At 40.7% G+C, this 25,873-nt stretch overlaps 1 protein-coding gene across 1 annotated transcript in view; it reads left to right on the top strand.

Moving 5' to 3' along the window:
* LOC311133267 (neurexophilin-2-like) overlaps positions 1-24,787 on the top strand; it is a gene marked incomplete at both ends in the record, with an annotated part of 109,573 nt that extends 84,786 nt beyond the window's left edge. The window contains one exon of the mRNA XM_084166754.1: positions 23,912-24,787. Coding sequence (XP_084022880.1) covers positions 23,912-24,787 — 876 coding nt within the window. The remainder of the gene's footprint in view (positions 1-23,911) is intronic.
* Positions 24,788-25,873: the final 1,086 nt, after the last annotated feature.

The raw sequence follows: 25,873 nt of genomic DNA on the forward strand, positions 1-25,873 counted from the left end.
CAGTTAGAAACATTCAATTTTGCAATAGCATTTATTATTTGGGATTTGTGTGCCCATGAAAACTTTTTTCTTCCCGTAACATTACATAGTTACATGTCATTTCTGAGATCTCTATACAAAAAACTGTCCGACAGCTAGATCCAGGATTCTTACAGGGTTCAAGTTCAATGTGTAATTTAACTGATTCATGTTTAATATATGATATAATGACAACTTACACCACCATAAATACAAGGACAGAAAAGTAATGTTTTACGTCACACGATTTTGGATAAATCCGTGAAGACAGAAACTATGATAAAGGGTTAAACATAGGTTTTTAATCAACTCGTGAATATGATTGCCAGATTATTATAAATAATTTATCAACAGCTGTAACCAGTTGTTGAGTGTAGGAAATCCTCACTGGTACCCTAGTTTATAGAAATACCCACACTATATAATTTTTTCATGTGGGGTGCCTTTCTTACAGTATTCAATATAATGATGCCATTGTTACCTGGCTGTTGATGTATCTGTAAAGCTGTGACACTGAATCACCTCTTCCATTATTGGACCCCAGGGACCAGTGACTGGTCAATAGGCCAGGGCGCACGATCTTCTGCCCTGGCCTACAACACCTTTCAGGGGTTCCAGATATCTGTAAATGATGTCTGCTATATGATATCTGCTGATGGCTTGCTGATGAGTTGATTAGTTGAATCTGGTTGGTTAGTGCTGGGCTATAACAAAAATGTACATTCCTGGGATTCCATTGAGACTCACTTCTCCAAAAAATGCTTAGCATGGGGATAGAGGATGTCTACAGGGGGATTGAACATTGAACAGGAGTAAAGAGGAGGAGAGCTCTAGGAAATGGTCTACTAACCCTCCAGCCCTGTAAGAGATAGACCTTTAGTCTACACTGTATATCTATCTCCTGACTCACTGCCAAAACACAACACAGGTCAAGTCAGCCACAAGAAATACAGTACAGGAGTTATAGCTTTGTTTTCTCTCTCTGTACTCCGTGAGTTAGGTGTGTGTGTCTTGGATCCCGTTGGCTTTCTAAGAAAGAGAAGACAATGGCTATGTACTAAATGGCACCCTATTCCCCTATGGACCCTGGTCAAAAATAGTGCACTATAGGGAATATGGTACCATTTGGGATGCAGATAATACCATTTATTCATTCATTTCGAAGGAATGGTTATTCTAACAAACCATACTTTTTTACTTTACTGAGCTCAGTTATTGACATCATCTGTCTAAATACTGTATCCATAAACTATTTTGAATATTTTATAGCTCATACTCGTACCCTGGGTCAGTATTTCTTTTTTCTCTTGTTGAAGCCTCAGTGGCACCTGCAACACTCATATTGTACTATGCAACACATGCTGCATATTACAGTTAAACCAGTCTACTAAAAGAATAGTAGCAATGGAATGGAAGGCTTCAATCTTGCTGTACAGGCATGATAACATGCTTTATTGTTCTTATTCATTCATTCATTCATTCATTTACATGATTACATGTATTATTTGTTTCAAATTTATATTTATACAGTACATAACCGTGTGAAGGCAGGCAAGGAAACCCATAAACAAACATTATGTCTAGTCTATACTGATGCAAGCAACAATAAAATATGTAAATAGCAGGCTACTGTTTTTCATTTGTTCCTCATTCTAGTGATGAAAAGTACACAGTGTGTTTCAAATCAACCAGCCATTATACCTGATGATCAAGCAGCTGTTTTTCAAATGATTCTATCATGATGTACTGAGAAATTATTGTTGACTACACCTATCAGTCCTCCAGCCAAAACCACAGTCCCAGAACTACCTTAAAATTACGTTTGAGATATTCCTGCTGTAGAAGCTACAGATTATTCATTATAGGCTGAAAATATCCTAATTTCTCTGTTATTATGCTCTCATAATGTCTCTTTGTGTCATATATTGTTTTTATTTGGCCTTTCTTTCTCTTTTCTTTCTCGCAATCTCTCTTGATATTCTCTTGTATGTCTTATTAGACCTTTCTCTCTCTCTCTCTCTCTCTCTCTCTCTCTCTCTCTCTCTCTCTCTCTCTCTCTCTCTCGCTCTTTCTCTCTCTCTCTCTCTCTCTCTCTCTCTCTTTCTCTCTTTCTCTCTCTCTCTCTCTCTTTCTCTCTTTCTCTCTTTCTCTCTCTCTCTCTCGTTCTCTCGTTCTCTCGTTCTCTCCGTCCCCCGGCCCCCTTACTGTGGTTATGTGTTATCTGCCGCGGCTCCATTTCCCTGCTGACTGATACTCCCTGACTCAGTCGCTTTCATTTTCATGATAATCCAGCAACACCACTAGACTGCCAAATCGTTTTTACTGCCCTTTTCTCTTCTTTTCTCCCTCTCTCTCTTTTTTCCCCTCTTTTTTCCCTACTGGTTTATCTCTTTTCCTTGGGGCTTTATTTTGCTCTCTGTAATTAAATGTCATTTCCAGCTCTCCCTTCTTCTTCCCTTCTTTTTTTTTAGAGGGAAAGAAAAAAGTGTATTCTTTTATTATGTGATCATTGTCAAAATAGAATGGATGGATACGTCCTTGCCCTGTATCTGTAGAATGCGTACCAAATTCCACCCCATTGCCTTTATTGCGCATTACTTTTGACCAGAGACCTATGGGAATATACGCTTTTTGGGTCCAGGTAGGATCTTTTTGAGTTCCATGCATGGTTCTACCTTGAACCAAAAGTGTTCTACCTGGAACCAAAAAGGGTTCTTCAAAGGGTTCTCCTATGGGGACAGTCGAATAACCCTTTTAGGTTCTAGATAGCACGTTTTCTTCCCCTAAGAGTGTAGGATGCCATTTGGTATGCAGACTATGTGTCTTGGCAGTACACTGAAACCCCACCACTATGGAGTGAAAACAATATCATTCTACATTTCTGAAAGCCTTTTATTCATTTGAATGAAAACAGCATCTGTCATCCTGTGTGTGACCCGTATAGTGCTGTAACTTCAGTTTCATATTCTACTCCATTGAAGTTAATTTCCATGGTAATAACATTGTTTTATCTCATATCATATATCCAGTAAGCTAGCAACCTGTACTACTACACTAATCAAGACTGACAGAACTATGCCATTTCAATTTGTGAGAATAATTTTAGATACTCCTACTACTCTTGTTTATAGCTACGTTTGTAGCTCAAATGTAATGTAGTGTAGTGTAACGTACGATTATATCAAATGCAGCATGTGCAAGTGTTGTTTGTTGGATTCTCTCTTACAAAATCATACCTTACTTGTCTTATCTCAATTTATTGTGAAATTCAGACATAGGGTTTATCAAAAACATTTTTGTTCTGTTTTGCTTGAAAGGAAATTGAACAGTAGAGGCAGAAGGCAGAAAAGGCAGAAATGTTGAAGTATAGCTACCAAATGTAAAAGTATGCTCGCTCAAGCGGACACAAGAAGAGTAATATGTGGAGTATGCAGAATGTAAAAAATCCTAACTCCAGCCAGCCCATTGCTCATCTCTAGTGCATGTGGGGTGGTTGGTGCGGCGGTGGTACACTCTTAGAAAAAAGGGTTCCAAAAGGCTTCTTTGCGGAGGATACAGGTTCTACCAAGAACCATTTTCATCTGAAGAACCCTTTTTGGAAGATGAGGGTTCATTGTAAGGCAAAGGGTTCTACCTAGAACCTTTAACATCCTAAGAACCGTTTTTGGAAAAAAATATTTTTTGATGATTCTTTGGAAGGCAAGAAAGGTTCTACATAGAACCCTTCTGAATCACAGCAAATTAGCCAGTGAGAGAGTAAAACATTCCCAGATTTTTTATGATTGTTTTTATTAACTTTGTTTTCCCATTTACATTAATTGATTGATTAATCTGATGCTACATAAAGATAAATAATATAAATGTTTCTAAACTAATCCAATCAGTTAAAATTAGATTTGTTGAACCTGTTACTGAAATGGTTGTTCCAGTTTAGATGGTTTAGGTCAGGGATACTCAACTCTTACCCTACGAGGTCCGGAGCCTGCTGGTTGTCTGTTCTACCTGATAATGAATTGCACACACCTGGTATCCCAGGTATAAATCAGTCCCTGATTAGAGGGGAACAATGAAGAAATGCAGTGGAACTGGCTTCGAGGTCCAGAGGTGAGTTTGAGGAGTTTAGGTAGTCTCCTGTACCAATGCTCCGAACCCTGGCGGTCATTCTGAATGCAGGTTGTGGGTGAATAAAAATTCCAACTGTTGGATATCATAAATCTGGCTGAATTCCAATAGGAATTATACATCACTTTGCAAGCTAGCATAATATGACTTGCAGGCCTGATGTGACCTGTAAACCAGGAGTTTTCTAACACCTCTGTGTTAGGGTAAAACTAGGCTATCAAAGTAAGGCCTTGTGATATATATAATTGTCATAAAGAGTTTAATTTTAAAGGCTAATAAGGCTCTAGGAAGGAACCTTCAAAGATAAAAGGATTTTCAGTAGAACCATTCATATAGGGTTCTAGGTAGAATGAAGAACCATACATAGATGATTCTAAGTATAACCCTCGGCAAAGGGTTCGACCTAGCACCAAAAAGGGTTCCCCTATGGGGACAAACCGAAGGTTCTACTTAGCACCTTTTTTTATGAAAGTGTAGTGAGTGTGTGTTTGTGTGTGTGTGTGTGTGTGTGTGTGTGTGCAGGGGCAGACTTTTTTAACCAGCTCTTTTTAACCAGCTCATGATTAAGACAAATACAACATGTAAAAGCACCACTGGAGATACAACTCAACTCAACACTATAACAGTGCCTCTGCTGCCTCCCTGTTGTGCAGCCTGTCTCTGCATCTTCACTGCTGTCACTCTGTCTCTGTCTGTCTGTCTGTCACTCTGTCTCTGTCTGTCACTCTGTCTGTCTGTCTGTCACTCTGTCTCTGTCTGTCTTTCACTCTGTCTGTCTGTCTGTCACTCTGTCTCTGTCTGTCTGTCTGTCACTCTGTCTGTCACTCTGTCTGTCACTCTGTCTGTCACTCTGTCTGTCTGTCTGTCTGTCTGTCTGTCTGTCTGTCTGTCTGTCTGTCTGTCTGTCTGTCAATCTGTATATGTCTGTCTGTCTGTCTGTCACTCTGTCTGTCTGCCTGTCTTTCACTCTGTCTGTCTGTCTGTCTGTCACTCTGTCTGTCTGCCTGTCTGTCTGTCACTCTGTCTGCCAGTCCTGCTATTACATATAGAGCCAACATATTAGGGACTTGCAGTACATCTGTGTCTCTCTGTTTTATTCTTACATTCACTGCACTCACCCCTGAGCTATCTCTGCAAAGCCTAGCATCCTTTCCCACAGCACCGGTACCAGAAGACCAGGGGACCACACTGCCTGTGCTGGGCCCCTCAACATCCTAGGGTAAAACTGTATTTTAAGGGTCCATATTAATCAATCATTTATAAGGCATTTACAAACCGTTAATAATTAATAATTACTCCCACATTTGTAAATGTTAGTAAGCTAGTTATTATTAGTCGCATGTACAGTGCCTTGCAAAAGTCTTCATACCCCTTGGATTTCTTCTATTGTGTTACAAAGTGGGATTAAAATGGATTTAATTGTAATTTTTTGGTCAACAATCTACACAAAGTACTCTAATTAAGAATTTCCCCAAAAAAAAAAAAAGATTTATAGAAAATTAAATCACTCAAATATAGTCATTGCATAAGTATTCAGCTCCCTGGGTCAATACATGTTAGAAACACCATTGGCAGTGATTACAGCTGTGAGTCTTCATGGGTAAGTCTCTAAGAGCTTTGCACACTTGGATTGTGCAATATTAGCCCATTATTCTTTTCATAATTCTTCAAGCTCTGTCAATATGCTGGGGATCATGGCTAGACAGCAATTTTAAAGTCTTGCCATAGATTTTCAAGCAGATTTATTATTCTTGGTAAGCAACTCCAGTGTATATTTGGCTTTGATTTGCCCCAAACATAAGGCTTTGCATTACGGCCAAAAAGTGTATTCCTGTATTCCTTTGCCATGTTTTTTAATTTTTTGCAGTATTACTTTAGTGCCTTGTTACATACAAGATGCATGTTTTGGAATATTTTTTATTCTATATATTTGTATTCTTCTTTTCACTCTGTCATTTAAGTCATTATTGTCGAGTCACTACAATGTTGTTGATCCATCCTCAGTTTTCTCCCATCACAGCTATTAAGCTCTGTAACTGTTTTAAAATCACCAATGGCCTCATGGTAACATCCCTGAACAGTTTCATTCCTGTCCTGCAGCTCAGTTAAGAAGGATGACTGTATATTTGATGTGTCTGGATGGTTTAATACATAATCTACAACAACGACCCTAAGCACACAGCCAAGACAATGCAGGAGTGGCTTCGGGACAAGTCTCTGAATTTCCTTGAGTGGCCTAGCCAGAGCCGGGACTTGAACCCGATCTAACATCTCTAAAGAGACCTGAAAATAGCTGTGCTGCGACGCTCCCCAACCAACCTGACAGCGCTTGAGAGGATCTGCAGAGAAGAATGGGAGAAACTCCCCAAATACAGGTGTGCCAAGCTTGTAGCGTCATACCCAAGAAGACTCGAGGCTGTAATCGCTGCCAAAGGTCCTTCAACAAAATGAATAAATGGTCTGAATACCTATGTAAATGTTTATTTCAGTTGTTGTTGTTTTTTTTATAAATTGGCAAAAATGTCTAAAAACCTGTTTTTTCTTTGTCATTATGGGGTATTGTGTGTAGATTGATGAGGGGAAAAAAACAATTTAATCAATTTTAGTGTAAAGCTGTAACATAACAAAATGTGGAAAAAGTCAAGAGGTCTGAATACTTTCCGAAGGCACTGTAGATACTTTTTCTTCCACTTTGACATTACAGAGTATTTTGAGTAGATTGTTGACTAAAAATTGCAATTAAATACATTTTAATCCCACTTTGTAACTCAAGGGATATGAATAATTATGCAAGGCACTGTATATATATATTTCCTTAAACATCCTGGATTGTGTGCTTGTTCTTTTACCAGATACTGCAGGAATGGCATGGCTATCTTTTTGTGAGAAATTACACTGGTCACTGAAAACATGTATAAAGTATTTATAATTATGGATTATTGGATTATATAATATCTTATAACAGCCTAACTACATACAGTGATCTCCATATGTATTGGGACAGTGACACATTTTTTGTTGTTTTGGCTCTGTACTCCAGCACTTTGGATTTGAAATTATACAGATGCACAAATATCATACCCCAAAGAAATGCTAACCTCTCACCATTAAAATAACGTGAGGTCAGCATATTTCTTTCTTTCGTCTGTAACTTTCTCACTCATCATTATTCACGATTCATTCAGGATTATCCGTAATCATGGTAGCATCCACATTAATGTAGAAGTGTTTAGAAACATATTATATTCTTATTTACAATAAAAGTGACTCCAAAATGACATAATACATCCTTTATCATTCATTTCTATTGGCCACAAAATAATCTGAACACAACCAAAACAAACAGAAAATGCATCCAACAAATTTGTAGAGTCACAAGTTTGATGTAGTCATTGCGTGCTCTGAACATGGGACCAAAGAAGGAGAGCGAGAGACTGCCAGTTCTTTAATGTTTTGGCTATATAATACAGCCAATGGCTACATTAACTACATTAAGGAACTGGCAGTCTCTCTCTCTGCCTCTCTCTCGCTGTTTTCTTCTATTGAATTCATTATACACCATGTGTGTTTTTCATAGAATGATACCAGGACTAGTTTATGTGGAAGCGGATAGATTTCCAGTGTTGTGCTTCGTTTGACAGTGCTGCACGCGAATGCATATCTTTCTGCCAAGAAGTGATGAGTTTTCAGTGTACGAAATAAGCGGGATATAGGCTGGACTTTTCAGCCTTCAGTGGTGGTTGCTATGTAATGTAATCTGCCCCTAGTGCTGGTCTGGAGCCTGATGTCACAAACTCTGCTGGTCGGCTACTGCGTAGCAACCTAGCGGTGCCAAAAGCCCTGGTCTGCCCTAGAAAGCTTATGTAAATTACGATCGCCAGAACGGCCAAACAAAAACATTTTAAATGGCCGTTTTGGCCGCTAAAATTAATTTATTATGATCAAGTTCAATCCCGCGGTGAATTATTTTAAAGTTACCTACCAATCGAGATATTTAATTAATTTGTGATCCATTCTGACTACCTCATTTATCATAAATGACTAAAATGTAAATGTAAATGTAATAACGCAGAACCACATGCTGATACAGACCAATCACGGGCTGGCAGGCTAATAGGAGGCTCGCACTCTCATGCCATAGACATTAAGGTTGACTCACTCAGGCAGGATGAAAACTACTACATCGACCATGATCCTTTGTTAGTTACGGCCACTTTCACCATGATCCCTAGGGATTTTTTGGGGCCATTCAGCCCCATTCAGCAATATGGCACGCTTCAAATTCTAATTCTTCTGGAGTTTTCCATAGGAATACGTGGATGACGTCAGCGCTATGACTATCTACTGGTTTTAATGTCTATGCACCAGAGGTACTCATTACGACAGCTCATAAACCACTCGCTGGGCTGAAGAGACTGAGATTCAGAAGAGAATAAACATTGACAAAGCAATTAAAATAGACACAGACAGTCCCCAAATGTACCTTTATTGTAATACATGATGACTTGTGTTTAATAAAAAGCTCTGTGTAAATGTCTAGTAGATGGCTATTGCCTTACCTATGTGTTATAAAAGCCAATCTAAGGACATGTTAGGCTATATTGCAGGTAACCTAGGGTCTAAATGTTCCCCCGAATCCCCCCTTCCCTAATTAGCCTACTATAGTAGGTATGAAATATATACTGAACAAAAATATAAACGCAACATACAAAAATGTCAATGTTTCTGAGTTACAGTTCATAGAAGGCAATCAGTCAATTGAAATAAATAAATGTGGCCCTAATCTATGGATTTCACATGACTGGACAGGGGCACAGCCATGGGTGGGCCTGGGAGGACATAGGCCCACCCACTGGGGAGCAAGGCCCAGCCAATCAGAATTAGTTTTTCCCAACAAACAGGCTTTATTACAGACAGACATACTCCTCAGTTTCATCAGCTGTCCGGGTGGCTGGTCTCAGACGATCCCACAGGTGAAGAAGCCGGATGTGGAGGTCCTGGGCTGGCGTGGTTACACTTGGTCTGTGGTTGTGGGGCCGGTTGGACGTACTGCCAAATTCTCTAAATCGACGTTGGAGGCAGCTTATGGTAGAGAAATGAACATTAAATTCTCTTGTAACAACTCTGGTGGACATTCCTGCAGTCAGCATGCCTATTGCACACTCCCCCAAAACTTGAGACATCTGTGGCATTGTGTTGTGTGACAAAACTGCACATTTTAGAATGGCTTTTTATTGTCCCCAGCACAAGCATCTGTGTAATGATCATGCTGTTTAATCAGCTTCTTGATATGCCACACATGTCAGGTGGATGGATTATCTTGGCAAAGGAGAAATGCTCACTAACAGGGATGTAAACAAATTTGTGCACAACAGTTTAGAGAAATCTTTTTGCGCATATGGAACATTTCTGGTATATTTTATTTCACCTCATGAAACACAGGACCAACACTTTACATGTTGTGTTTATATTTTTGTTCAGTATATTTCATACAATATACAGCCAAAATATTAGGCATAACTGGCAGCAGTAGGCTACATGATCTGTGTCAGTGTGCGTGAGTGTCTTTCTCTGTTTTCTTTCTACCTCGACCGCACCACAGCAGCCGATCTGCAATTTCTCACAGACATAGACACAGCACTCGGACCATCAGAAGCAGAACGTTTAGCAAATAAATTGGTTAATTTCACACATTTATTAGCGTTGGCCTCAAGAATCCTTTTTTTGGTCTCTCTACCTTTCCATTTTTCTGTTCTGACTGAGTGACTGACAGAGAGTCAGAGCGGGTTTCACTCCCTTTGATGATGCACGTTTGACTTTGAATGTAAGTTTGCGCCACCTCAGTTCAGCCAATCAGAAAACCGGACCAGCACATCTTGGTAGGGGGACCAGCCGTTGTCACTGGTCAGCCAAATGCTTAATATAGATTATTCTGAGAAATTATTCTGAGAAATTGTCCGGAGGAAGCATGACTCGACCTTCACCTCTCCCGAGCCTGTTGGGGAGTTGCGGCGATGAGACAAGCTCGTAATCACGAAATTGGGGTGAAAAAAGGGGTTAAAAAAAATATACACTACCGTGTAGTAACTCAAAAAGTGTTAAACAAATCAAAATATATTTTATATTTGAGATTCTTCAAATAGCCACCCTTTCCCTTGATGACAGCTTTGCACACTCTTTGCATTTTCTCAACCAGCTTCACCTGGAATGCTTTTACAACAGTCTTGAAGCAGTTCCCACATATGCTGAGCACTTGTCTGCTGCTTTTCCTTCATTCTGCGGTCCGACTCATCCCAAACCATCTCAATTTGGTTGAGGTCAGGGGATTGTGGAGGCCAGGTCATCTGATGCAGCACTCCATCACTCTACGTCTTGGTCAAATAGCCCTTACACAGCCTGGAGGTGTGTTTTGGGTCATTGTCCTGTTGAAAAACAAATGATAGTCCCACTAAGGCCAAACCAGATGGGAGGGCGTATCGCTGCAGAATGCTGTGGTAGCCATGGATGTTAAGTGTGCCTTGAATTCTAAATAAATCACAGACAGTGTCACCAGCAAAGCACCCCCACACCATAACACCTCCTCCTCCATGCTTTACGGTGGGAAATACACATGCAGATATCATCCGTTCACCTACACCGCGTCTCACAAAGACACGGCGGTTGGAACCAAAAATCTCCAATTTGGACTCCAGACCAAAGGACAAATTTCCACCGGTCCAATGTCCATTGCTCGTGTTTCTTGGCCCAACCAAGTCTCTTCTTCTTATTGGTGTCCTTTAGAAGTGGTTTCTTTGCAGCAATTTGACCATGAAGGCCTGATTCACACAGTCTCCTCTGAACAGTTGATTTTGAGATGTGTCTGTTACCTGAAATCTGTGAAGCATTTATTTGGGCTGCAATTTCTAAGGCTGATAACTCTAATTAACTTATTCTCTGCAGCAGAGGTAACTCTGGGTCTTCCATTCCTGTGGCGGTCCTCATGAGAGCCAGTTTCATCATAGCACTTGATGGTTTTTGCGACTGCACTTGAAGAAACTTTCGAAGTTCTTGAAATGTTCCATATTGACTAACCTTCATGTCTTAAAGTAATGATGGACTGTTGTTTCTCTTTTCTTATTTGAGCTGTTCTTGCCATAATATGGACTTGGTCTTTTACCAAATAGGGCTAACTTCTGTATACCCCCCCTACCTTGTCACAACACAACTGATTGGCTCAAACAAATTAACTTTTAAGACGGCACATCTGTTAATTGAAATGCATTCCAGGTGGCTACCTCATGACGCTGGTTGAGAGAATGCCAAGAGTGTGAAAAGCTGTCATCAACGCAAAGGGTGGCAACTTTGAAGAATCTCAAATATGAAATATATTTTGATTTGTTTAACACTCTACAATGTAGAAAATAGTAAAAATATAGAAAAACCCTTGAATGAGTAGGTGTGTCCAAACTTTTGACTGGTACTGTATATACACAGTACCAGTCAAAGGTTTGGACACACCTACATCAAAACTATGAAATAAATCAAATAATATTTATATTTCAGATTCTTCAAAACAGCCACCCTTTGCCTTGATGACAGCTTTGCATACTCTTTGTTACATTACAGCCTTATTCTAAAATTGATTAAATATATTTTTTCCTCATCAACCTACACACAATACCCCATGATGACAAAGTGAAAACATGTTTTTAGAAATGTATGCACATTTATTAAAAATAAAAAACAGAAATACCTTATTTACATAAGTATTCAGACTAGGTGACTACCTCATGAAGCTGGTTGAGAGAATGCCAAGAGTGTGCAAAGCTGTAATCAAAGCAAAGGGTGGCTATTTGAAGAATCTCAAATATAAAATATATTTTAATTTAGTAAAGAAAAACCCTTGAATGAGTAGGTGTTCTAAAACTTTTTAAAACAGGCCCATGGGCCATGTTATTATTAAATGTTCTATATCATTTTTATTTTGTATTTTTTTAAAATCAATTTCGACCATACCACCCCTTCTGGCATTTGCCAGAATTGCCAGACGGCCAGTCCGCCAATGTGTGTGTGTGTATGTATGTGTGCGGGGGGGAGATTTTGACTCCTCTCAGTGACAGCAGATCAATGGTAGATGAGAGGGCAGAGGGAGAGATAGAAATGAATTGATTGTCACAAATAAAACTCCAATTAAGCAAACGAATAGCCTGTCTGGTCAAGATCTCAGAGAGAGAGAGAGAGAGAGAGAGAGAGAGAGAGTGAGTGAGTGAGTGAGTGAGTGAGTGAGAGAGAGAGAGAGAGAGAGAGAGAGAGAGAGAGAGAGAGAGAGAGAGAGAGAGAGAGAGAGAGAGAGAGAGAGAGAGAGAGAGAGAGAGAGAGAGAGAGAGAGAGAGAGAGGTATCCTCATATTACTCTTCTGGGAGAGAGAGCAATGTCAGCCATGGGATGGTGGGCAGGCAGGGCAGGCCACATCCTCCAGCCACACACACACACACACACACACACACGCTCTCACTCGATCACTCAATCTTTATCTCTCTAGGAGGAGGATAGCTTTTAAAGGATAAATGTGAGTATAAGTGAACTGTAGATCAAGGATCAGACCATTGCAGCTGCCAGCTCATTGATCCAAAGCTTCCTAACGATGAAAATAGATCTTAATTGTAACAGTCATTGACAGATCAGAAGTCAATTCCACCTGACACCCTAACCCTCTAGCATTTGATAAGTGAGTATGAACCTACTCTCTTCTTGCTGCATCGAACATGCTCTGGCTTTCCAATCACTGCAAGTGCTTCCCAAATGGCACCCTCTTCCATATATAGTGCACTCCTCATGACCAGAGCTCTATAGGCCCTGGTCAAAAGACCCTAGAATAGTAGTGCAATACACAGGGAGTAGAGTAGCATTTGGGACAGAGCCTGCTTCTCTCTGTATGCACTTACAGTAGATCGGCTACTTCTGCGCTCCTCTTTCCTAAATGGTTAAGATGCTTTTTGCTCATAGACCCACCAAATTAAGTTAAAGTATTATTAATGTTTCAACATCCCCTAGAGAAGGCACATGTTCTTGCTCTCCTCTCTCTTCTTCTTTCATCTCACATTTCCCTTAGCTTCCTCTCTCTCCTGCTATGTCTCGTAATCCAATTATTTTCCTGGTAAATTGCCTGCCTGTATCATACATATGTATACAAGATTTTACCTGAAAAATCACTCCATCTTTATCCTTTCCCCTCCCAAAACATAAGCTTGACAAATAAATGGAAGAAAGAGAGAGAGAGAGAGAGAGAGAGAGAGAGAGAGAGAGAGAGAGAGAGAGAGAGAGAGAGAGAGATAGAGAGAGAGAGAGAGAGAGAGAGAGAGAGAGAGAGAGAGAGAGAGAGAGAGAGAGAGAGAGAGAGAGAGTGAGAGAGAGAGAGAGAGATAATCTTGTGTAAAATCATCTTAGCTGTGAAAAGTTACTGACATATATCATGCTGGTATGCCAAATAACACAGATGCATTACTTCAATGGACCACCTGTCACTTAGAGGTGAACTGAGTTTGGTGAGTAAGATTATTGGGTTGATTTGAAGCACTTGTACAGTGTGAAGACATCATCTATTTCTGTCAGAGAAGTGGAAAAGATTGCTTCACTATGATTATTATCTGAGGGAGTCAGAGGGACGGCTATATTTGTCAGCTTTTCAGGTGTAGGCCTACAGTACTTAGGTATTTTAATGGTACTGTGGAATTACTTTGTGTATTTACAGTACCTTCAGAAAGTATTCATACCCCTTGACTTATTCCACATTTTGTTGTGTTCCAGCCTGAATTCAAAACCCATCTACACACAATACCCCATAATGACACATTTTTTGGGGGAAATGAAATACAGAAATATCTCATTCACATAAGTATTCACACCCCTGAGTCAATACTTTGTAGAAGCCCCTTTGGCAGCGATTACAGCTGTGAGTCTTTCTGGTTAAGTCTCTAAGATCTTTCCAAACCTGGATTGTGCAACACTTGCCCATTATTCTTTTCAAAATTCAAATTGGTTGTTGATCATTGCTAGACAACCATTATCAGGTCTTTCCATAGATTTTAAAGTAGATTTAAGTCAAAACTGTAACTCTGCCACTTAGGAACATTCACTGTCTTCTTGGTAAGCAACTCCAGTGTAGATCTGGCTGTGTGTTCTTCTAGGATTTTGACTGTGCTTAGCTCCATTCCATTTCTTTTTTTCCGGAAAACCTCCCCAGTCCTTAAGGATTACAAGCATACCCATAACATGATGCAGCCACCACTATGCTTTGAAAATATGGAGTGGTACACAGTAATGTGTTGTGTTGGATTTGCCCCAAACATAATGCGTTGTTTCTTTCCTCTCCGGCAACTGAGTTAGGAAGGACGCCCGATCTTTGTAGTTACTGGGTGTATTGGTACACCACCCAAAGTGTAATTAAAGGGATATTCAATATCAGTCTTTTTTTTACCCAACTACCAATAGGTGCTGTTCTTTGCGAGGCATTGGAAAACCTCCCTGGTCTTTGTGGTTGAATCTGTGTTTGAAAAAAATTCTGTGTTTGACAAAAACTCTCAATTAAATCCATTTTAAATTCAGGCTGTAACACAACAACATTTGGAAAAGGTCAAGAGGTGTGAATACTTTCCGAAGGCACTGTATGTAGCTAATGCGGCTTTATGTACCTTCACTGTTCTGGATTTTCCGGTCTGTGTGCATTTCTGGAAGTATGAATTATTTATTTTATTTATTCTGCATAGTCCTTTCAGCAACAACTAGCATTGATTTTCAAGGAATCCTATGGAGCTATACCCTCCCTTTCCTGCTGTGTTTGAAGCAACATTGCTGACTCCATACATTCAACCCTAATCCCTGACCTCACTGTGTGATCTCCTGGCGTGTGGCTAATTTGCTAAAACATCGTCTGCTCCTCGTGTGAGAGGAACCATTTCACCCTTTACCAACCCCTACCCAGTGTGTCTTTGATTTATAATATGCACCATATATTTAGCTTACCAACCTCGGCGCAGTGTTCTTACTAGGGCTGTGGTGGTCATGAAATTTCGCCAGCCGGTGATTGTCAAGCAAATAACTGCCAGTCTCACGGTAATTGCCATTAATTAACATAAACACATTTAGCATCTCCTGGCTTCCACACATAGCCTGCAATCAACTGATGCAGACCATTGGAACGTCTACATTTAAAAAAGTCTAATACATGTAATATAGCCTACACCTTCACAATAAATCCATTATTTATTTTAGACATGTCTAAAGAAACATGATATGAAGAAAATGTAGTCTATTTCAGAAGAACAGAATAGCATACTCTGAGTTGTCCTTATGTTAGGTCCTGATCTGGCTATGCCATATGGCTGTGGGCTACACTAGTTCATTTAGCAGACAAGATTTGCTTAGAATTCTGTGGCAAAACAAAGCTAATTAAAATAGAAAGGATATTTTCTCCAAACAATTTGAGGGAGTGCGCACATGTGGCTATTCTCTGTTGAGCGGTTAACAAAGAAACAGGTACTCCTATATGCTTAATTTAGAGTTATTAATGAGAGCTATATGTTTTGATTTTTTATACATTCTTAGGCTGTATGATGCAACTCTAATGATGATTTGAAAAAAAGTTGCATAAAAGGCATGAGATCTGCTTAGTTTTTTGCGCATGCTGTACACACTTCATCAGTCTCTCATTCACAATTTGACAAGTACTTGATCATTTCCCGGTGGCATCGCCTTTCCCGGTGGCATCGTAATGCCCCCTAAAAAAATCCATGCCTTTTGCGGCCAGTGGCCGTTGTGCCCTTGGGCTGAATATAATAATTTTTAATACTCTGAAGCACCTCTCACTCACATGGCTCTCCGTCATGTGATCGGGTCTTTCTCACAGGCTACAAGTGAAGACAGACACATTGGGGGCGCAACTGTGCACATCCTTATCCAATTCCGAGGCGCATATTGAAGATATTGGAAGAACTGTCCACATTTACTTTTCGTCAGCCAACAAGATGAATAGGCCTAACGAACAGCAAAAACACTAGCCTATGTCAATCTACTATCCCCCATAGTACAAAAGTTGACCTATTCTGTGCAATAAATAAATATTCTGTGACATAGTCTGGGACAGTCGTGGGATGCGATAGATCCCAAATTAATACAACCACTAGCATCAAAAACACTTTTTTTATGCAATGAGGCTGACGCAACAGATCAGAACGTTTAGCTTAAAATGTTGATAAACTATTAGGCTATTTCTTCACATTATAAGCGCTGTCACACGCTGGCTCTGGGGACTCTTGTATGTTGAACCAGGGTGTTAGTTTCTTTGTGTAGTGTCTATGTTTCGTTTTCTATGTTCTGTTCTAGGTTATGTGTTTCTATGTTGGCCGGGGTGGTTCTCAATCAGAGGCAACGAGAATCAGCTGTTGCTTGTTGTCTCTGATTGGGAACCATACTTAGGCAGCCTGTTGTGTACTTGTGTTTTGTGGGATCTTGTTCCGTGTATGGTTTGTGTATGTACCCAAGGACTTCACGTATCGTTTTGTTGTTTTTGTTCGTGTGGTGAATATAATAAAAGTATGTTCGCATTCCACGCTGCGCATTGGTCCACTCCTTTCAATGATCGTGACAAGCGCAGCAATGAGCATAAGGCAGTAGGCTATAAGCGCAAATGTTCCATTAGCGGGAAAACTCTATTTTCAAAAGTGACCGCAAATGTGCTTATGCATGTAATGCTTTTATTGTAAAGGTGCGTTTTTATGGTGAAAATTATCTTCCCCAAACTTGAAACTCACGCGTTGCTTATGTATGCCAGTTAGGCTCTACACCCGATGTAAAACGGATTAATGTGCTCAATTTTAAGAAGTTATTTGGCCACTTTAGTTGTGATACAAACCTCTGTAGCTCAGCTGGTAGAGCACGGCGCTTGTAACGCCAAGGTAGTGGGTTCGATCCCCGGGACCACCCATACACAAAAAAAAATAATTTATGCACGCATGACTGTAAGTCGCTTTGGATAAAAGCGTCTGCTAAATGGCATATTATTATTATTATTATTATCAATACATATAGGCCTATGGGCTAGGCTACATGAGGTGTGGGACTATGATTTTAAAAAGTTGCAAAAAAAGGTATGCATTGTTTATAATAATATAATAATAATAATACATTTTTGTTAAAAAATTACAATTGTTTCTTGCCTTATGCGGGGCATTGTTCACAAGTGATAATATATCATTCACAAGTGCAAGGCTAATATTGTCACCCATCAGACTATTCTTGATTTAATCTTGTCTTTACATATACTAAATAATATGTGTGAAATTTGTTTTGATTTAGAATGGACCATTATCATGCACCTGTCTCAAATGGGGGCAGGGTGAAAAAATTAATGTAATCTATGCACTTAAATAGCAAATGGAGGACACTTTTCCCATGGTTCATTTTCATGCCAGCCAGGTAGGCTATACTCCTGTTGTAAAGACAAGCAATGTGCTTAATATTAGGAAAATTGAGATATAAATATAGTAGGCCTAGCCTATAGAAACCTCCTCTTTTTAATAGAAGCCATCACTCTGTTTTCTCACTCAATTGCATAGCCTATAGAAATGTTGCGCAACATGAGCTCATTGGCTGTCATGAAGTGTTTGATTCGATTTTCGATCACATTTGCATTGATGTCAGAGTGAGGGACAATAGAGTGCTGAAAACCAGGCAATTAGCAAGTTTGGTAGGCTACTAATGACCATCAGCAGCATCATAGCTTGGAGAAGCCTAATTACCATGACTAAACGGTCATGTGCAATTTGACTGCCTTCATGACTCGTGACCGCCGGTGTGGCAGTAATACGGTCCCCTTAACAGCCCTAGTCCTTACCAACCTCTACCTAGTGTGTGTCTTTGATTCAAGATAGTCACTTTTGATGGACAAATGTAGCTTCAATCTCTCTGTAAGGGTGAATGTCCTGGACTGACTCCAGATATAAAATAAGCACTGTAGCACTCTTCCTCACTGATGCATTCAGAGGGGGTACTCTGTCTGCTCTATACTTCAACCTCTTTCTGTTTCGGGATACAGCTTCAGCTGCTGAAATGGGAATGACAAGTCCAGGTTACCACATGGATATTGTAGCTGCTGTGAGGTGTAAGCAGGGGTAAGGCGGTCCAGTACAGTGTCCAAAAATATATATTCAATAAATATTGGGGGTACGCCGTACCGGTAAAACATGAGCCTATCACAATAATGGAAACAAAATGTCAAGAAAGCTGTAGGCTAATACATCACTTTTTATCATTACCACATGTCAGAAGCATGAAAAATGTGCGAATGGACTTGAAAATGGGTGGTATAGCCTACACTCCAAAATGTGGTTTGATGAGATCACTAAGCGTACCCTAAAGTAAATTGAATTAAATTGCCAAAATAATATAACCTAATTAGCCAACTCCTGCTATACTCAAATAAATAAAATCATTCAAAATTGGCTACTACACCAAAAAGCATGATTTGGCCACAGAGGATCATTAGCTTATTTAGCTTGTTTTAAATCGCATTGTATCTATCATGAAATAATTCTTTAATATTGTGTATAAACATACAGTGAACTGTCACCTCTCCTCCCGTTGCTCCCCTCCGGCGCTCTGATTCGCCGGTCTACTGAGCCACCGGTCTGAGCGCACCACCTCGGCAACACCGGAATGGAAACCCAACGCACCCTAATCACATCCAGCGCACCTGCACATCATCATCTCATCACCACCCCTATATAGCCCTGGACTGTTTAGTGTCTTGTCGTGTACTCGCGCATTGTTGTTCTCGTGCTCAGTGTTAAATAAACCTTTACATTGTTGATTCCTGCGTCTGCGTCCTGCCTCTTCGTATCCTCAGTACTCGTCACATGAACATACAGTACCAGTCAAAAGTTTGGGCACACCTACTCATTCATGGGTTTTTCTTTATTTTTACTATTTTCTACATTGTAGAATAATAGTGAAGACATCAAAACTATGAAAGAACACAAATGGAATCATGTAGTAACCAAAAAAGTGTTAAACAAATCAAAATATATTTTATATTTGAGATTCTTCAAATAGCCACCCTTTTCCTTAATGACAGCTTTGCACACTCTTGGCATTCTCTCAACCAGCTTCACCTGGAATGCTTTTCCAACAGTCTTGAAGGAGTTCTCCCATATGCTTAGCACTTGTTGGCTGCTTTTCCATCACTCTGCTGTCCGACTCATCCCAAACCATCTCAACTGGGTTGAGGTCGGGGGATTGTGGAGGGCAGGTCATCTGATGCAGCACACCATCACTCTCCTTGGTCAAATAGCCCTTACACAGCCTGGAGGTGTGTTTTGGGTCATTGTCCTATTGAAAAACAAATGATAGTCCCACTAAGCCCAAACCAGATGGGATGGCGTATCACTGCAGAATGCTGTGGTAGTCATGCTGGTTAAGTGTTCCTTGAATTCTAAATAAATCACAGACAGTGTCACCAGCAAAGCACCCCCACACCATAACAGGTCCTCCTCCATGCTTTACGGTGGGAAATGCAGAGATCATCTGTTCACCCACACTGCGTCTCACAAAGACCCGGCGGTTGGAACCAAAAATCTCCAATTTGGACTCCAGACCAAAGGACACATTTCCACCGGTCTAATGTCCATTGCTCGTGTTTCTTGGACCAAGCAGGTCTCTTCTTCTTATTGGTGTCCTTTAGTAGTGGTCTCTTTGTAGTAGTGGATTTGTCTCCTAGTGTCTGTTGGAAAGCAGACTGAACCAGGTTTTCCAGGATTTTGCCTATGCTTAGCTCTACTCCCTTCCTTTTCTACCCATAACATGATGCAGCCACCACCATGCTTGAAAATATGAAGAGTGGTATTCAGTGATGTGTTGCATTTGCCCCAAACATAACGCTTTGTATTCAGGACAAAAAGTTAATGTCTTTGCCGTATTCTCTGCATTATTACTTTAGTGCCTTATTATAAACAGGATGCATGTTTTGGAATATTTTCTATTCTGTACAGGCATCCTTCTTTCCACTCTGTCATTTAGGTTAGTATTGTGGAGTAACTACAATGTTGTTGATCCATCCACAGATAATTGTATGTGTGGTGTACAGAGACGGGGTGGTCATTCAAAAATCATGGTAAACACCATTATTGCAGAAATAGTTAATTCATGCAATTTATTATCTGACTTGTTAAGCAAATTCTTCAGCTTTTTTCAGGTTGACATTTTTTATTAATTTGTAAACATTTCTAAAAACATAATTCCACTTTAACATTATGGGGTATTGTGTGTAGATCAGTGACACAAAATATAAATGGAATACATTTTACATTCAGGCTGTAACACAACAACATTTGGAAAAAGTCCAGGGGTCTGAATACTTCCTGAAGGCACTGTACATCCAATGTAGCCTGGATATTGTAGCTGCTGTGAGGTGTATGATTTAGCTGACCTCTAAAGCTTTGGAGTTCAGGCTTCTTGCTGGTGTGATGACCATGGAGCCAAAATAATGTAATAACCGCAATGTTCACCACACACACACACACACACACACACACACACACACACACACACACACACACACACACACACACACACACACACACACACACACACACACAAGACCATGGAGCCTCTGCATAACACCATGCTGACAGAGCTGTGATGATTAGGTTTAATAATGCTGTGTAATTCAGTGTTAGTCTGAGAGATTGCCACACATGGAGATACCTGACATCACTGCTGACATGGCTGTCAGAGAAGGTTAACCTCTGCATGCATTTGTTACATGTACATGCATTACATAGCCTACATGTATAATGTATTATTGTAATTGTGCTAAAACCTCCATGACACGTAACAAAATACACTGGAATTACAGTACACCTACGTATAAAATGACTGTGTCTTTCTATGGAAATTATGTTTAAATAGGTTTTTAGACACTTACTGACTTTCTTGGTGATACTATTATATAATTATTATCTCGCAGTCATATGACCTATCTTTGATTTAGATTATGTGAGTTCACTGCCCCCCCCTCCTCCTCAGACACACACACACATAGCGACCCACCCAGGGGACCCCAGCAACTGTTAAGAATCCACCAGCAACTCGTTATCAGATCAATAGCCATTCATCAACATCTGTCTTTTAATTAATTCAGCCAGCGCTCAATATACTTCCAGTCATTTCACCCCAATCAATTCACCTTAAAACCAGCCCTCTGAGGCCCCCTTGGCCCCATGTTAATGAAAGAGATGGAGAAATACATACATTCATTGAATGAGTGTCTGCGTTCCAAATGGCACCCTATCCCCTATATAGTTCACTACTTTTGACCATAGCCCTATGGCCAAACCCTATGGGCCCTGGTCAAAAGTAATGCACTATACAGTGGGGGAAAAAAGTATTTAGTCAGCCACCAATTGTGCAAGTTCTCCCACTTAAAAAGATGAGAGAGGCCTGTAATTTTCATCATAGGTACACATCAACTATGACAGACAAAATGAGAATTTTTTTCTCCAGAAAATCACATTGTAGGATTTTTTATGAATTTATTTGCAAATTATGGTGGAAAATAAGTATTTGGTCAATAACAAAAGTTTCTCAAAACTTTGTTATATACCCTTTGTTGGCAATGACACAGGTCAAACGTTTTCTGTAAGTCTTCACAAGGTTTTCACACACTGTTGCTGGTATTTTGGCCCATTCCTCCATGCAGATCTCCTCTAGAGCAGTGATGTTTTGGGGCTGTCGCTGGGCAACACAGACTTTCAACTCCCTCCAAAGATTTTCTATGGGGTTGAGATCTGGAGACTGGCTAGGCCACTCCAGGACCTTGAAATGCTTCTTACGAAGCCACTCCTTCGTTGCCCGGGCGGTGTGTTTGGGATCATTGTCATGCTGAAAGACCCAGCCACGTTTCATCTTCAATGCCCTTGCTGATGGAAGGAGGTTTTCACTCAAAATCTCACGATACATGGCCCCATTCATTTTTTCCTTTACACGGATCAGTCGTCCTGGTCCTTTTGCAGAAAAACAGCCCCAAAGCATGATGTTTCCACCCCCATGCTTCACAGTAGGTATGGTGTTCTTTGGATGCAACTCAGCATTCTTTGTCCTCCAAACACGACGAGTTGAGTTTTTACCAAAAAGTTCTATTTTGGTTTCATCTGACCATATGACATTCTCCCAATCCTCTTCTGGATCATCCAAATGCACTCTAGCAAACTTCAGACGGGCCTGGACATGTACTGGCTTAAGCAGGGGGACACGTCTGGCACTGCAGGATTTGAGTCCCTGGCGGCTTGTGTGTTACTGATGGTAGGCTTTGTTACTTTGGTCCCAGCTCTCTGCAGGTCATTCACTAGGTCCCCCCGTGTGGTTCTGGGATTTTTGCTCACCGTTCTTGTGATCATTTTGACCCCACGTGGTGAGATCTTGCGTGGAGCCCCAGATCGAGGGAGATTATCAGTGGTCTTGTATGTCTTCCATTTCCTTATAATTGCTCCCACAGTTGATTTCTTCAAACCAAGCTGCTTACCTATTGCAGATTCAGTCTTCCCAGCCTGGTGCAGGTCTACAATTTTGTTTCTGGTGTCCTTTGACAGCTCTTTGGTCTTGGCCATAGTGGAGTTTGGAGTGTGACTGTTTGAGGTTGTGGACAGGTGTATTTTATACTGATAACAAGTTCAAACAGGTGCCATTAATACAGGTAACGAGTGGAGGACAGAGGAGCCTCTTAAAGAAGAAGTTACAGGTCTGTGAGAGCCAGAAATCTTGCTTGTTTGTAGGTGACCAAATACTTATTTTCCACCATAATTTGCAAATAAATTCATAAAAAATCCTACAATGTGATTTTCTGGAATTTTTAAGTGGGAGAACTTGCACAATTGGTGGCTGACTAAATACTTTTTTTCCCCACTGTATAGGAGATAGGGTGCCATTTGGAATGCAGACATAGATACATTAATGTGTGTATTGAGTACTGTATTAGGAGTCTGAGACAAATGGCAACATGAGGTTGTTATTGGGATTAGTGATTGATAGCAAATGAGCAGAGTTTTTGCACAAACCTGTCCGTTCTACGTCGCCGGTTTGTTCCGACAGAATTAGAGGAGACAAAAATCATTCTTGCATGACTATTTACGCTGACGTCTGACTGTGGGGGGTGTTGCTCTCTTTTTTGAGCTTTGGTTTTGCTTGTTTGCTGGTTTGTTTATCCATTAGGAGAAGAGCTTATAGCTGTATTGCGATGTGTCTCTGTTGGGGGGAGCTTGTGTTGGTGTTATAACCCTTTAAGAAAAGCTGTAGATCTAAACATCTAACAGTCACCTTCTGGGGAGTGTGGCAGAGTGTGTGTATGTGACAGTGCTTCACAGTCTATGTGTGTGGCAGTGACATGATTGATGAGACATGAAGGGAGAACAAGGGAAGATGTCTAGTCAATCAACTCTGTGAATAACCACTTACTAGACTGTGGATTAAAGCTGTGTCGCCTGTCTGAACAAACCAAAACTCCCGTCCATTATCTTCACATGTAAAATCTGCTTCACTGTGTAAAGCAACATCCACAACAAATTAAGTCATTATAAAAATAGATGCTTTGTGTCTGGTTGGAATCGAGGGATGAAGAAAAGCCATCCAAGTAATCTAACAACCTGCATAGTGTCTGAGATGAGAATGATAATCAATAGTCCTTGACACTAACTCTCTTCCCTCCCTCTCTCTTTCTCGCTCTCTCCCCTCTCTCTCTCCTCAGGTGCAGGGACTGGAGAAGCAGGTGGCCAAGGGCTACCCGGGACTAGACCTGGGTCCGGCACGCTCAGTGATGAAGACCTTACCGTATGGCATGGGAGAGGGAGCTGTCGGCACCGGCGGAGGGGCCACGGGAGGAGTCAAACCCCCCTACCAAACCACCTCCCGCGTCTTCTCCACCGGCATGGACGGGGTTGGCAACCCGCCCATGAAGCCTCCTCTGAAAACCCCCACCTACAGCTTCTTTAACCCCTACGACTGGGCTCGTAATCAGTCGCTCCTCCACGACCAGACAGGCTACCGCAACAAACGCAAACCCTCGCTTAAGACGGCCCAGAAGACCAAGAAGATATTCGGCTGGGGGGATTTCTACTTCAACGTGAAGACCATGAAGTTCAGCCTCTTGGTCACGGGGAAGATCGTGGACCACATCAACGGCACATTCACCGTCTACTTCCGCCACAACTCGTCCAGTCTCGGTAACGTCTCTGTCAGTATTGTCCCTCCCACCAAGGTGGTGGAGTTTGAAGTGTTGCAGCACCACCAACCAGGCCTCCACGCACAGCTCCACCCAGAGCTCACCCAGATCACCCAACAACAGACCCCGCACCAGTCCACCATCGACCCCAAAGAGATAAAGACCTTCAACTGCCGGGTGGAGTACGAGAAGACCAACCGCTCCAAGAAGCCCAAGCCCTGCCTCTACGACCCCTCCCAGACCTGCTTCTCAGAGCACACTCAGTCCCATGCCGCCTGGCTCTGCGCCAAACCATTTAAAGTAATCTGCATCTTCATCTCCTTCTTCAGTATCGATTATAAGCTCGTGCAGAAAGTGTGTCCGGACTACAACTTCCAGAGTGATCATCCTTACCTTGGATAAGAGAGGAGGGATGAGGAGAGGGGAGGGGAAATAGTCTTAAGTGCGTTTGAGGGGATCAGTTTGAGAAAGGGTCCAAACGCAGAATCGCTAATATTGATCAGAGAATGTGTAGTTATTTGGGATGCAAGGTGATTTGTAGATCAGTGATCCCGTGCAGTCCGACTCCAATGTATTGTTGTCGATCTCAAACACACACAATGACAGGACTGATGACCACGGGGATAGTCTTTTTCTGCTCTCAACCTCCTGTTGGATTGTGGATACTATAAATGAGAAGTACGGCTAGTTGGCATCATGGATGATATACATTATCTGGCAGATTTTTCAAAATGACCTAAAAACCTTTGTATTAGTTTACTTTAATTTCTATGTAAATAATGTTTAAAAAATCTATACAGCTCTGCTCTTTAGACATTGGTTATCAGTGTTAAATAATTTCTGTCTGTTGGAGAAATCGATTTAAACTTTCAAAACAAGCTGGGATGTATGGATGTTTGATTTTGATGATTTCATATTCTCTCTGATGATCTGAATGTGTCATGCTGTCCCTATTATACTATAATGCAGTACAATCTTGGAACCCAGCATCTTGGAACCCGGAACCAAATCTTGCGTGCATAACAGTTTGCCACAAGAGACTAGTCGTTGTATGGCATTATAGGTTGTAGAAGACTGTTATCATGTTTTCAGTCATATTTTTCAAATCTGGATTCAAGAGAATATATAGTCTTGGAGTTATATGTATGAGAAATGCTATGCTGGGTATGCATACAATATATGAACAAAGCACATTAAAATGAGCTTTAACTGTTTCTTTCAGGTCATTGAATAATGGTACACCATACTGGAATTTATTTTCACATTATTATAGTTCACTAAACAAATGTATTAGGCATTATATGAGTCAAGAGCATTGTATGAGGCATTATATAAGGGAATAAATATTCAACAAATGATAATATCTGATCAGGAATGTATTCAGCTGGAGTAATGTCGAAACCTAATTATTCTATAGGATTCTACTGTCCAATCAAAATGTTGTACATGTATGTCCAAAGAAATATAGATCATGGATACTCTTTTTGA

The sequence above is a fragment of the Coregonus lavaretus genome (assembly GCF_964263955.1).
Source record: "Coregonus lavaretus genome assembly, chromosome: 8".
NCBI lineage: Eukaryota > Metazoa > Chordata > Actinopteri > Salmoniformes > Salmonidae > Coregonus > Coregonus lavaretus.